Source organism: Hypomesus transpacificus, unplaced genomic scaffold, assembly GCF_021917145.1.
Source record: "Hypomesus transpacificus isolate Combined female unplaced genomic scaffold, fHypTra1 scaffold_208, whole genome shotgun sequence".
Lineage (NCBI taxonomy): Eukaryota > Metazoa > Chordata > Actinopteri > Osmeriformes > Osmeridae > Hypomesus > Hypomesus transpacificus.
The window spans coordinates 457-13,690 of NW_025813748.1; the positions used below are offsets into that span (position 1 = coordinate 457).

The 13,234-nt window shown below is 48.3% G+C and overlaps 1 protein-coding gene across 3 annotated transcripts; it reads left to right on the top strand.

The window, feature by feature from the left end:
- Positions 1-256: 256 nt before the first annotated feature.
- ncs1b (neuronal calcium sensor 1b) lies at positions 257-13,021 on the top strand. Of its 3 annotated transcripts, XM_047013927.1 has the most exons (10): positions 259-416; positions 1,095-1,267; positions 1,632-2,313; positions 4,723-4,747; positions 7,972-8,110; positions 9,158-9,236; positions 9,325-9,413; positions 9,602-9,679; positions 11,252-11,359; positions 11,926-13,021. In XM_047013927.1, exons 3-9 carry the CDS (start codon positions 2,250-2,252, stop codon positions 11,348-11,350), a joined length of 573 nt encoding a protein of 190 aa, XP_046869883.1. In that variant the 5' UTR covers positions 259-416; positions 1,095-1,267; positions 1,632-2,249; the 3' UTR covers positions 11,351-11,359; positions 11,926-13,021. The 3 variants fall into 3 exon arrangements, with proteins under 3 accessions (XP_046869884.1, XP_046869883.1, XP_046869882.1); XM_047013928.1 differs by lacking the exons at positions 1,095-1,267; positions 11,926-13,021 and adding an exon at positions 11,855-11,922 and having other exon boundaries at positions 257-416; XM_047013926.1 differs by lacking the exon at positions 1,095-1,267.
- Positions 13,022-13,234: the final 213 nt, after the last annotated feature.

A 13,234-nucleotide genomic window follows, 5' to 3' on the forward strand; every position in this document is an offset into this window, starting at 1 on the left:
GGATTCAGACACAGCAGGCTATTTGCTGAAATAAACAATCAATCAAATCAAAGTGCAAATCTACCAGCAGCCTGTCTCATGCAGAGTAGACTAGTTAAAAACGAACGTGGCGAATAAGACTACCATGACATTAAAGTGTGACATTGTAGCGTCTTTATTCTCATTGAATTGTCATTGTGTTAGCATCTGTCTCAAGTATCCCACTGCACCCACAATCTATGAATGTAATAAGATAACGTGAAGAAATGCATTGGGCGCTGGTAGTGTTGCGGTGCCTGTCAGCGACCTGTCTGACAGCCGCGCGCCTACCGTTGGAGGAGGAGGAAGGCACGCGGGGACTATCTAAAACCAGACAACTCGTCTACTGTCTGAAACTACAGTGATTCCTCTTGTTTGGTCTGCTGTCTAAATGAGAGGTGAGTATCTAGATAAATATAGAACTAGAAAGTTGTCAGTGAAACTATTACTTGATTTATTGAAATCTTTGTGACTTGCGGAACCGAGTGCCTAACACAGCTAGCAGTGGGCTAGCTATCTTTCTGAGCTAGATTATAACCAGCTGGGTAACTGTTAGTGTTGCTAAGCAATGAATGGCGTCCGGACGGCTTCGAAGTGCTCGGGGCTGTCTGTCACTTTTAGCTGCAAGACACGGTCTCAAAACAATGTTTTTAAAACCACGAATTTTCAGCAGCCGGGTAGAAATATAGTCCTATTGAAGATCAAATTTCGTATTGTATTCAAGACATTGCGATTGGTTTATTTTAGTTGTAGTTAGCTTACTTTCTGCATCGCCGAACGGAAAAAGCAGAGCTATTACTGTAGCTCTATTACTGTTATTATAAGCTTGGCTTCAGATGTCTATATATGCTTTTTTTACGTAACCTTGCTAGAAATATGACTGTTATTATTATGAGCAAGTTGGTTCAGCTGAGAATGCTTAAGGAGTTGAAAAACCCTCATCCTTTTGCCAAGATCGGCACCGACATGGAGGTGTGGAGGTTGTGAGATCACAAGGATTATAGCTGCTAGTTGCCCGCAGTAATCTGGCCCTTTTGGCTCTGCTCTGACCTTGCTCTGTCTGTTTGTTTCTAAAGCGTCAGGGTTACACAGGAGCGTTCGGCTGAGTAAACAAGATGCAGATTACCCTGGCTGCACAGGAAAGGCGTCTCTGACCAGGTTCACCGCAAAGCTCTAGAAATGCACAAGGCAGGAGGGAACATCCAACCATAGGCCTCCATTCTGAGTCTCATCTGGTTGCTGCTCATCGGTAAATTCCAACCCCTTGACCTGACACGAAGAAACTCCATTGTCCTCCGGAAATTATTACCCTAGGCTTTCTGAGTCTAGGAACGAGGCCGACTTGTCCTTCAGAAAGAAGGAAAAAACAGTAACTCAATATATCCCTAGATATACACTGTCTTTAGACAGGGAGCGGACCATACATGTTCTTTTTGAGAACCCGGAAAAAGAGCCTGTTTCTCTGTTAGACTGAGCTCCAGCTCCTGACAGTGTGACTTTGTGAGGATGTGTGGTGTAATTGTTTTGGTATGTGAGAGTTTAAGCTGTGAGAGGGTCTGTGCAGCAGAACGCAGAAGTGTCACTTAAGGCCAGCTCTGCTTGTTGTGTTTCAGTTCACACCCTTATCTAAGCTGTCAAGGAGAAGGATTCCCCCAACTTGGCCAAACGCCGCAGAGAAGAGACAGTACTGGAAAAGGAGGGCGAGAGAGAGAGAGGGAGGGAGAGGGAAGGAAGGAGTGGTGAAATGAAACGCGAGGGAGAGTGAGCCTGCGTAACCCAGAACACTGAGTGACTCCCCGTAACCAAGGACGGAGGTAGCAACGCATCGCAAACGCCACTCTCGCACGCCCACGGAGCCGTCTGAAGAAAGAGGGAGGCAGCCACTCTACTCACAGGGACTGAGCCGTGCCCCCGCAGGCTGAGCCGAGCGCCCACGTTTGGTGAGGGCTGTCTGGGCAGAGAGGACGACCGTCTGGCCTTGACCGACCGCCTCCAGGGTGGACAGCGCCAAACGTTAGACCGGCGAACGGGAGGTCTGTCGACCGTACGGAGGGACTTACCTCGTATCTCAGGGGCTTAATTGCTTCTACCTCCGGTCGGAGGTCCATATTTGCATGTGTTTGGTCGAGGAGGAAGCTGGAGGCTTGTAAAGGGGCTTCTCTTTGCTCCGAGGTGGAGTGGGGGGGGGGGGGGGGGTGTCGCGTGCTGTGTGAGCTGAACTAACAACCACCATGGGTAAATCCAACAGCAAGCTCAAACCAGAGGTGGTGGAGGAGCTGACCAGGAAGACCTACTGTGAGTACTAAACATACTTAAGTCTCCTTTTCACTCTTAAGTCTTTGCCGCTGGAGAAACACTGTTGAATTATTGAATCTATCCCTCATGTTATGTAGTTCACATGAGCAGGTTTTGGCTCGTGCCTCCGTTCAAGTACCCCAAAAGGACCCACATACTGTACAGTGAAGTATGTCCCTATTGAGGAGGAACTGGCTGTTTGTTTAGTCTAAGGGCCAATCCCAATACTCCCTCTTCCCCCTTCCCTTAAGTCTCCCCTTATTAAGTAGCTGTGGCTGAATCTCATGCACATGAATGTCATGTAAATGTAATGGTGAAGACTTTGGTCGTCGGTAGTGGTTAACTGCTTATGAATGCACACAGGGCTTACATGCACTTCATTCAAAAGTCCCCTATGGGGCTTTTGGCAAAGAGCTTCTTTAATTTCAGGGCAGATCTCATTCAGTACCAGCCTGTTTCCATTATCTTCTGTTGAGTACCCAGCTAAGCTTAATGCACATTTAAGTGTTTACAGCAGTCTACTTTCCTCAGGAGCAGTAAAGAATTGTTCAGCCTGTCTCAGTGATTGGTTGGTGACACAGTGAGCAGGTGTGGGGTGGGAGCTGACAGCCATTGGCTGCTTAATGACTGTGTTTTCGTGTGGTGGGTTTCTGTGCGCCAAGACCCAGCAAGGCTGCTGTGGAAGGAAATTGCTGTGGAGGAAGATTAGGCTTCATGTTTGGATGGGCGGTCTGCTGCTGTCCCTAACCAGCACTCTCTCTCTCTCTCTCTCTCTCTCTCTCTCTCTCTCTCTCTCTCTCTCTCTCTCTCTCTCTCTCTCTCTCTCTCTCTCTCTCTCTCTCTCTCTCCCTCTTTCTTTCTTACTCTCTTTCTTTCTCTTTCCCTCCCTCTCTATCTTTTTCTCCCTCCCTTTCTCTGTCTCTCTCTTTCTCCTTCTCTTTGCCTCCCTCTCTCTCCCTCCCTCCCTCCCTCTCTCTCCCTCTCCATCCCCTAATTACCCTGGGAATGGAGCAGTGTAATTGTGATGTTATCTGGTTAACATCGCTCCGAGGGCCGAGCATCCCAGCATGACCAACCCTTCACCACGCTCTCTTTTCATCTAGACTCCGTTGTCCCTTCATTTCCTGTGATCTTGTCTTATTTCTCCTCCTTATGTCGAGTAGCTTTCATGGAGGCTTTGAGGCTTTGGTGACTTTACACGTCTCAATTCCTCCTGTGATATCAGGTCTTTGAGGCTGTTCGCCCGAATGAAGTGTATATGTAGTCACTTGAAAGCAACATGAGTGAAGGAGATATCTGAGCCTCTACTGTACTGGGAGTAGCCAGTGTGTTTACAGTGGTCAGAGCCAGTCAGGAGTGGGATAGTGACAGAGCTGGTGGGGCCTGCTGACCAAAGCTTAGCTGCTAGCTCCGCTCTCCTCTTCATAGGCTGATTGCATTACTGCCCATCGCCTCTGGCTGAGTTGCGTAATAAAAGCTGATAGAATCTAAGCCATGGTGAATTGCCTCAATTTTCTGACAAGGCTGACTTTTGAGGCCAATTTAATGGTAGCTTGGCTTGCCTGACAGTAGGGAAATTGACTGTGGCGTTTGTTGCTCATGTTGGGTCACATGATCCTTACTGTGGAAGCCCAGCTATGTGACACAGAGAAGCATGCTTAGGTGAGCACAGGCTTATTGTCAGTCTTTGATCTTGGATATCCATATTCTTAGAACATGGTAGCTATAGCAACTTGATTAAAGGCAGTGCACTTAGCGCACAGTCTATATAAAGAAGTCGTTCAGTCCATGACATTACCATTATCCTTCATTATACATTACATTTCACTCACTTGGCGCAGATTGAGAATAGCCAACTGCTACTGTAGATCCTGCCCTTGTATCTAGCCCCAGGGCTCACATGGTGAAAATTGCTTTGGTTCTTCCAGAGCAAGGAGCGAGGCAGTGAGGCCTAATGGGATTGTTTTTTTTGGGGGGGGGACTGGTAGATCACAATTTTGCTTGTGTGGGCATGATCGTAATCTAGCTCCCTAATCTACTCTCCATTATAAGATAAGATTCACTGCTGCTGGCCAGTTTGTCTCTCTCTCTGGTTCTCTTTCTCAGTCAGTTTCTCTCTCTCCAACTCCCATCTCTCTCCTCCTTCTAACTCTCTCCATCCCTCTCTCTCTCACCATCCCCTTTCTCCTTCTCCTCCCCTTCTCTATCCATCCACCTTATCTCTATCCTACTTGCTCTCTAATATCTCTCCTGTGGTCTGTCTGCAGCAGATATGGGCTACTCTGTTGAAATTACAAAATGTTTAGCTTTTCCTGGAGGGCTGAGATAATTATACAGAAAATCGTTCAGCCTATTTACTTGGTCTGTGTTGACTGAACTAATCATTGTTCTCTCTCGTTTCTTTCACAGTTACAGAGAAAGAAGTGCAACAGTGGTGAGTACAACCTCACCCTGCTTAATGACCTTCCAGGCTTCCAAACCTTCCATGAAAAAGGAAGGACCTTTTTTGTGGCAGAGAGGCTTCTGTGAAAGCTGACAGGATGACATCACAGGCCATCCTGTGACATCACAGGCCAGCCCTTCCAAACCTTCCCTGTGTCTGTCATGGCCCTGGCTGGTCCTCTGTTTTGTCTCGTGTTTTCCAGTTTTTCTTTCCTTCATGTGTTCCTTTCTGGTGTTTACCTGTCGGTCAGTGTGTGGGTCTGGGATGATCTTGTCTTGATCTTGGGGGCTGTGTTCAGGAGAGGGGGCTGTGTGTGGAGAGGGGGCTGTGTTCAGGAGAGGGGGCTGTGTTCAGGAGAGGGGGCTGTGTTCAGGAGAGGGGGCTGTGAGAGGGGGCTGTGTTCAGGAGAGGGGGCTGTGTGTGGAGAGGGGGCTGTGTTCAGGAGAGAGTGCTGTGTTCAGGAGAGGGGGCTGTGTGTGGAGAGGGGGCTGTGTTCAGGAGAGAGGGCTGTGTGTGGAGAGAGGGTGTTCCTCCAGGTCTGTTCTAGCTCCCCTGGGGTGGCTGACCTGCTGGACCAAAGATCAGCCAGACTCTGAGTCACCGCCTGTTGACTCACGGTGTCTGACTGATGACTCTGTCTGCAGCAGGTCTGTGTGGAGTTCCTACCGTCAGGACAAACATGTACAAAGATCAGTCCTGGGGTTGTGGGAGAAGGTTTTGTAAACCAGGGCAGGAGTGGACTTGATACTAGGTTTGAAGCCTGCGGTCCTCTCTCCCTCAAACAGACACGTTCTCAAAATAGCCTTTCTTAGTAGGTTGGAGTACAGAGTCTGAGTACAGAGTCTGATAACACTGAGTGAATCTCCTCCTTGATCTGGGCCTGACCTACCTTTTGCTGCTGCTTACCAGAGAGAGCTCTGATAGGGTGTGTGAGAGGTGTGAAGAGAGCTCTTTGTCTTCAGACAGACTCTTGGCTGCGTTCCGTCACCGCGGAGATAGCAGCGGCAGCAACCCGGTCTCGTCCCAAGCGGCAGATGACGTCATCGCTGTTGTATCAGCCCCCCCCCCCCCCCCCCGCGCTAGCGCTGGCGGGCATCCAACGCCTCACCAGCCAACTGCAGTCACCACGTCGGTCTGAACCACGTGTCTCCTCATTCAGTGATGAGGGAGAGAGGGGTCTCCAGTGCCTGGCAGGCGAGGGTCTAGGTTGCATCAGTCGCGGCTGGGAGTCACGACCCCAAGCATTCTGCGTGAGCGGAGCCGCGCTCCTGTGAGCGGGGGTGTGGAGGCGGGATCCAGCGTGGACTGGGGCCAGTGGCTCCACGGCCCGGCTGTCTCCAGGGAGTCCTCCCGGGGTGCACTGGTGTGGAATAACCCCCCCCCCCCTCCCCCTCCCTACCCAGCCTGGACACTACCGCCTCAGGCGTTTAGTAGTTGTTTATTATAATGAAAACTTTGCTTGACTCCTCGCTTGCAGATCAGCAGCTATCAACACAGTGCAGTGTGTGTGAGTTAGAGATGAGGAGGAGCGATCGACACAGTGCAGTGTGTATGAGGGATGAGGAGGAGAGGAGTTTAACCAGGGAGCAGGCAGATGGGGTGTAATTAGTGCTCGGGAACACTGACATCCAAGAATTAGCGCTATTAGATGAACGGGCATGTGCCGCAAAATGAAATGTGTTTTTATTTGGATTATAGTCAAGGGGGTAGTAGCTTTAGTGAGATGAACTTACCCCCCAGTAGTCTCTGCCGGCAGGACAGAGGCAGGGCGGTCCTAGCATGTAGCAGACACGTAGCAAGTAGTCCTATGTAGCATGTACCATGCGTAAGGGAAGAGAGCTAGCAACTACAGGAGGCTCTCAGCAACAACAGCAGTCTGCTTGTGTTGCTGTGTGATCAAACTTCCAGCCCTCCTTCACCCTACTAATATTAGGGGCAGTATAATCCAGAACAAGTAGGGCTCTACACAAGATAAACCCAGTCCTCTTGCACCATGTCCGTGACTAACACGCTAGTAAACGTGTTTGAGCAGCGGATATGAAAGCAGCACTTGGTCTATAATAATACAAAAACATTTTTTTATTTCATTTTAATGAACCTGCTAGGAATATTACCCTGATTTTGATATATTTTTTTAGTTGTGTGTTTTTCCCAAGTTACAAGTTTTAGTTCCAAACTTTCACATGAATTGGGTCATTTCCCAATAAGATTACGCAATGTTTTGTTCGGTTCTGGCAACGAAAGCGTAGTTCCTTATTGTCCTGGACTTTCATTCCTCTCCCATATCTCCAGATATGCAAATGACTGAATGGACCCCCCCCCCCCTCTTCTCCTCTTCTCCAACCCTTCTTCAGTGTCTCTAAGATGGTTTTGGCTGCGGACTGAGGCCCTGCTTCATCTGTCAACCAGATTAGAAGTATGGCTTTTAGAGTGAGGAGTCACAGGGAGATAAATCACCCTATATGTGTCCTGGGTTTCCATACTTGTACCGTGTCTGGCCTTAATTACAGCCTAGCCTCATTAGGGTTGGGCTGAGCAGGGATGTGCGGAATGTGGGTTTATTTGAATAATAGTTCTTCTCTGACTAGAGAGACAGAGAGAGAGAGAGTTTATTTCTCTCTCTCCAACTAATCATCTCTCCTATTACTTTTTCATCTCCCCCGTCCCGTCCCGTCCCCCCCGTCTCCCCCCCGTCCCCCTCGGCATCTGTGGAGAGCCATTACTGTCTTGTTATTACAGCGTGATAAGCTTAATTGAGTTGTACAATGCCCACCTTTGAGTGACTGCGCTTGAAATTGCATATGAACCCGTTCTAAATTTAGAGCTGTCTAAGATGCTCAAATGTATTATCTCCAAGCTGGATAAAGCAGATCTATCTATCAGTTATACACTCTATCAAACTAAATACTCTAAAGTGATTGGATTTAAACTTAACTATGTCGGTCCCATCTATTGGATTAGCTGTATCTGGTATTATCTGCTAAGGAGATAAATAACCTAACAAAGGTTTACGCCATTTCAAGAAATACTCATTTAAAATGAGATCAAATGAGTTTTCTTGTGTAAGAAATGTGTTTCCCTCATACAAACTGTTAGATTACACAGCTGTTCATAATAATCAGTATAATTATCATAGTGTTTCTGTTTTTTGTACAGTCGGTTGTTCTGTATTATCCGAGTTACCATGACTCCCTGCGTCTCTTTTCCTGTGCTAGGTACAAGGGCTTCATCAAGGACTGTCCTAGTGGTCAGCTCGATGCTGTGGGCTTCCAGAAGATCTACAAGCAGTTCTTCCCTTTTGGAGACCCCACCAAGTTCGCTTTGTTTGTCTTCAACGTGTTTGATGAGAACAAGGTACGGTGGTGTCGCAGGGCTGTGGGCGGGCCTGCTGTATCCTGCCGTTACTGTAGTTACTGTCATTTAACACATGCAGCTCGTTCTGTCTTGAAGATACAGTCACCATAGCAACCGCTTGACTCTGATTATTAGGTGGGCTATTGTTAGTGTTTTTTTTGATGATCATTATTATTAGTGGTTTTATTTCTGAAAAATGACATTTCTGACAATATGGGAAAAGCAAAATTTTCATTGAGGCGGAAGATGGCTGACTCCTACCCATGCTGTGGGGCCCAGAGCTGCCCCCCAATGCATGTTGGGTAATTGGACCTTCTGGGCTGGAGTTCTGTGGCCTGATGGTGATGGTGGGTGGGAACCCCGCATAGCGCAGGACAGACCAGTGTGTCCCGGGAGGGGCAGTAACCCCGCGGGCCTGGAAGAGCAGCTAAGAAGTGTCCATTCATGCTGTGTATTCAGTGATAAGCCCCTGAAATACAGGGGTTCTTATGTGCTGGGAATAACTGTGAAGCTGCGTGGCAGCAGCATCCATCTTCCTAATGACCTGGGGATGGGCTGCAGGCTCAGAGGACTGGCAGGTGAGGGGCAGGAATAGCAGCAGGCATGGCCCACAAGCAGTGCTCGCAACTCACCTTTTTTTTCCTCACGGCCCCGAATTTGCAAAATTAAACGTCCCAAACTGAATTTGGCCTGTCCCAACATCTAAATTCTTGTGTATTTTGACATGGGTCTAGGTTATTTGCAATACTACTTAAGTAATCCATACAGTCGTGGGGCTCAAATCAATGTCTGAATTTCTAAAGGTTTGAAAAATATTTTCGACAAAAAAGTTTCGAAAGGTTGAAAATATATCTGCGATTTTTTTCAAAAATAGGTTTGCATCATTGATGAGTACTTGATTAGAACTCTACTAAACTCTACTGTACTCTATTGTCCTCTGCTCTGCTTTACTCTATTTTAGACTTCTCTGTTCTCCTCTCCCCTCTCCTTTCACTGTGTGAATTTTTTTTTCTAAAGTTGAGATGGCTGTCCACTGTCACCCCACAGGACGGACGCATCGAGTTCTCCGAGTTCATCCAGGCCCTGTCGGTCACCTCGAGGGGAACGCTGGACGAGAAGCTGAGATGTAAGGGGGTGACCTCTGACCTTAGGGTTAGGCGCTGACATCCGGCAAAAAATTATCTAATACTTGTTCTTTTTCGCCGTCTAAACAGGGGCGTTTAAACTGTATGACCTGGACAACGATGGCTTCATCACAAGAGATGAGATGTTGAACATTGTAGACGCCATTTATCAGATGGTGGTAAGTGTTTTTGTTTCACGTTACTAATGGACGGTATTTGTTCTCTGTTATATTGAAAGCCTTTATGTGCGTCCAGGTGTGTGTTGTGTGTTACAGTCCAGGTGTGTGTTGTGTGTTACAGTCCAGGTGTGTTGTGTCACAGTCCAGGTGTGTGTTGTTACAGTTCAGGTGTGTGTTGTGTGTTACAGGGAAACACGGTCGAGCTTCCAGAAGAGGAGAACACACCTGAGAAGAGAGTTGATCGCATTTTTGCCATGATGGACAAGGTAGACCCTTTACACCAGCCTGCTTCTGAAGCCTTTAGCATTTCCCTTCATCCTCCCATCCCAGAGGAGGCGAGTGTGGCCACTGTCGTCATCCCTGCGCTGTGGGTCAGTGAGGCAGGCAGGCAGTGCAGTTTAAACATGTCAGTTGTAGCCATTGCAGCATTACAAACACCACCCTGGCTGCAGTCTATATTAAACACCCATAAACAACCAGCAGAGTCCTGCTCTAATACCCCCAGATACCCAGCCTTCCACCCAGCAGAGTCCCGCTCTAATACCCCCAGATACCCAGCCTTCCACCCAGCAGAGTCCAGCTCTAATACCCCCAGATACCCAGCCTTCCACCCAGCAGAGTCCCGCTCTAATACCCCCAGATACCCAGCCTTCCACCCAGCAGAGTCCCGCTCTAATACCCCCAGATACCCAGCCTTCCACCCAGCAGAGTCCCGCTCTAATACCCCCAGATACCCAGCCTTCCACCCAGCAGAGTCCCGCTCTAATACCCCCAGATACCCAGCCTTCCACCCAGCAGAGTCCCGCTCTAATACCCCCAGATACCCAGCCTTCCACCCAGCAGAGTCCCGCTCTAATACCCCCAGATACCCAGCCTTCCACCCAGCAGAGTCCCGCTCTAATACCCCCAGATACCCAGCCTTCCACCCAGCAGAGTCCCGCTCTAATACCCCCAGATACCCAGCCTTCCACCCAGCAGAGTCCCGCTCTAATACCCCCAGATACCCAGCCTTCCACCCAGCAGAGTCCCGCTCTAATACCCCCAGATACCCAGCCTTCCACCCAGCAGAGTCCCGCTCTAGTACCCCCTCGCCTGGGGCAGGTTCTGACGGCAGCCCAGTGAAAGCTGAGACAGCATGGGCGTGTTTGTCAGCTGCCTGCTCAGTGCCAGGGTCGGCCCAGAAGACTCGCCAGAGACCACAACACTCAGTTATTTATACTAGGAACGGAGGGAGGGAGAGAGAGAGAGAGAGAGAGGGAGAGAGAGAGAGAGAGAGAGGGAGAGGGAGAGGGAGAGGGAGAGGGAGAGGGAGAGGGAGAGGGAGAGGGAGAGAGGGAGAGAGGGAGAGAGGGAGTGACCGTCCGAGTGTACTGAACTGGATCAGCTAAACTGTGCTGAAAAGCCACGATACATTTCTCACTGGTATGCCCCCTGGTGATGAGAGCAAGTAACATCAGCTACTGTACTTCTCTGTCTAGTTTTTGTTCCAGAACTGGAATGAGAGCAAAACTGTACTCTTCCTATCTGGTTGTGTTCCAGAACTCGAATGAGAGGAAGTTTTGTTCCAGAACTTCAACTTTCAACTTTATTTGTCCCCGGAGGGCAGTTGGTTTTGCAACAAGACGTAGAAAACATCCATAGAAACAAAACTATAAAATACAAAAACACCTTGGAGGTTGCGGTGCTTGGGGGTGAACCTAGTGGTCCAAAGTTGTCTCTCCAATCGTGGAATTACATAAATGAATGACATATAAAGTAAGGTGCCAAAAAAAGACTTAGAAGATGAAAGAAAAGACCTTGGAAGCGAGGTTAAGGTGCTCTGTCTGGTTGTGTTCCAGAATGCTGATGGGAAGCTGACTCTGCAGGAGTTCCAGGAGGGATCCAAGGCAGACCCCTCCATCGTACAAGCTCTGTCTCTCTACGACGGCCTGGTGTAGACCTGGAAGGTCAGTGGCAACAGTAACCACAACAAAAACACCAACTGGATGTTCCATTCCTTTTATTAACCCCAAAGGAATTCCCAGATCTACTCACTCGTCTCTCTAGTATAGTGAACTGCCCAGAATATTTGCCAAACTTGTCAGTATAACATGAGTAGTATAGTGAAACAAAATGCTTTTATCCTTACAAAGAGTGGTGCTTGTAGAGGCTGACGACAGACTGAGGTCAGTGGAGAGGACGTCGTCAGTGCACAGTTAGTCCTCATGAATTATTCAGGAAAACCTCTGCTGATTGTTGGCCGTCAGACAGACTAGCAGGGCTTGGGGGAGAGAGAGCTTCTGTAAACTGCCTTCTCTTCGCTCCGCCGGCTAACACACCATTACTACCAATTGCTGTTGAATCGCGGTTGACAGTTAAAGCTCAATGGGCTGAATTTGCGGCTGCCTGCTGTCTTTGCAGTAGCGCCAGATGAAATGCTACTAATTCACCCCTATCAACAGGAAATGATGTTTCCAGACACAGATGAACACAACGTTTGTCCTGATGAATCACGGTGTGTTGTGTTTCCCAGATGGTCCAGTCTGGCACCAGCAGACTTGTAGCTGTGGAGGATGCCCCCCCCCCCCCCCCCCCTGCCCCTCCCCAGCCTCTGGTAGCAGACGGGCTCTGGGCTCGGGGTGGGGGGAGGGGGGGAGACAGACAGACATTGGCTTGCATGAGATTCCATGTCGTCAGCTGCACATCTTCATCTCCACCATAGTAAAACAACACTGACCCCTGTGACGTCACAGAAGAGGAGGAGCTATGAGGAGAGCCCCGCCCCCCCACAGCGTGGTCTGTGGTCCTCTCAGAAGACTGTGGCAGCAGAGGAAGCGTCCACGGTCACGCTGTGGAGTGGAGCCTATCAGAGAGAAAGTTCCGGAAAGTATTTTTCCTGGTAGTCCCACCTGTTGTGTGTGTGTACCCCTGAACTAAGTCCCTGTGGCATCTCCAGCCGTCTGAGCACCACACCTGGACACGTCTTCAGGACCTGGGGATGTGTTTGGAGAGAATGGAGGCCAATTAGATGTATTCCCATGTCAACACAGATTACATGCCAACGCAAATATTGCTTGTCATATTTTATTATCTTTACGTTATTGGTTGGAGTGTTGTCAATCAAAGATATATTTTTTTTTAATGAACGCTTGTTTTTTGGGTGTGTTTTAATTTAAAGAAAATTATGAACAGCTTTTTTTATATTTGTGGTGTGTGTTTTTTCGTGTTTCCTCATCCAACGGCCCCCATGTAGCCCCGCTAGTACCCCTTCCCCTGAACAGCATGCCATGCTACACGGCTCAATCCCTCACAGCTGACACAACCCAAACTAGCATCGTCAGTTCCAGCGACAGTTAGTACTCCCTGTGTGGACAACCAGCCTCGGTTGGCCGTGGAGACACAGACAGGCAGATTGTCGTTGTGAAGCTTTTGCAGGCTGTGTGTTTAGGAGAATTGTTCTGTTGAGGCGGAATCCAGCATGTTAAAAACATTTTTTTTTGGTCAGTTATATCGTTTCCTACTAGTCGGTGTTTAACTAGCTCTCTGATTCAGCCTTATGCAAGTGAGGTCACTGTAATGTAATTTCCTCTTTGTAGTGTTAGAGCACAATAAATAAAAAAACATTTAACTGACTTTTATTTACATAAAGTGTCATTGAAATTATTTCTAAACAACAAACTTACAAGTTGACAATATCAACTCACTTTAAGTAAACATCAAGACCCATGTAATCACGAGATTACGTCAAAGCGTGTATACCTAGGCTACAGTGGAATTATTTTTGTATTTTTTTGTGCTGCAATCAGGCTGTTCAGTACAACAACAACACAAAGGTATACAAT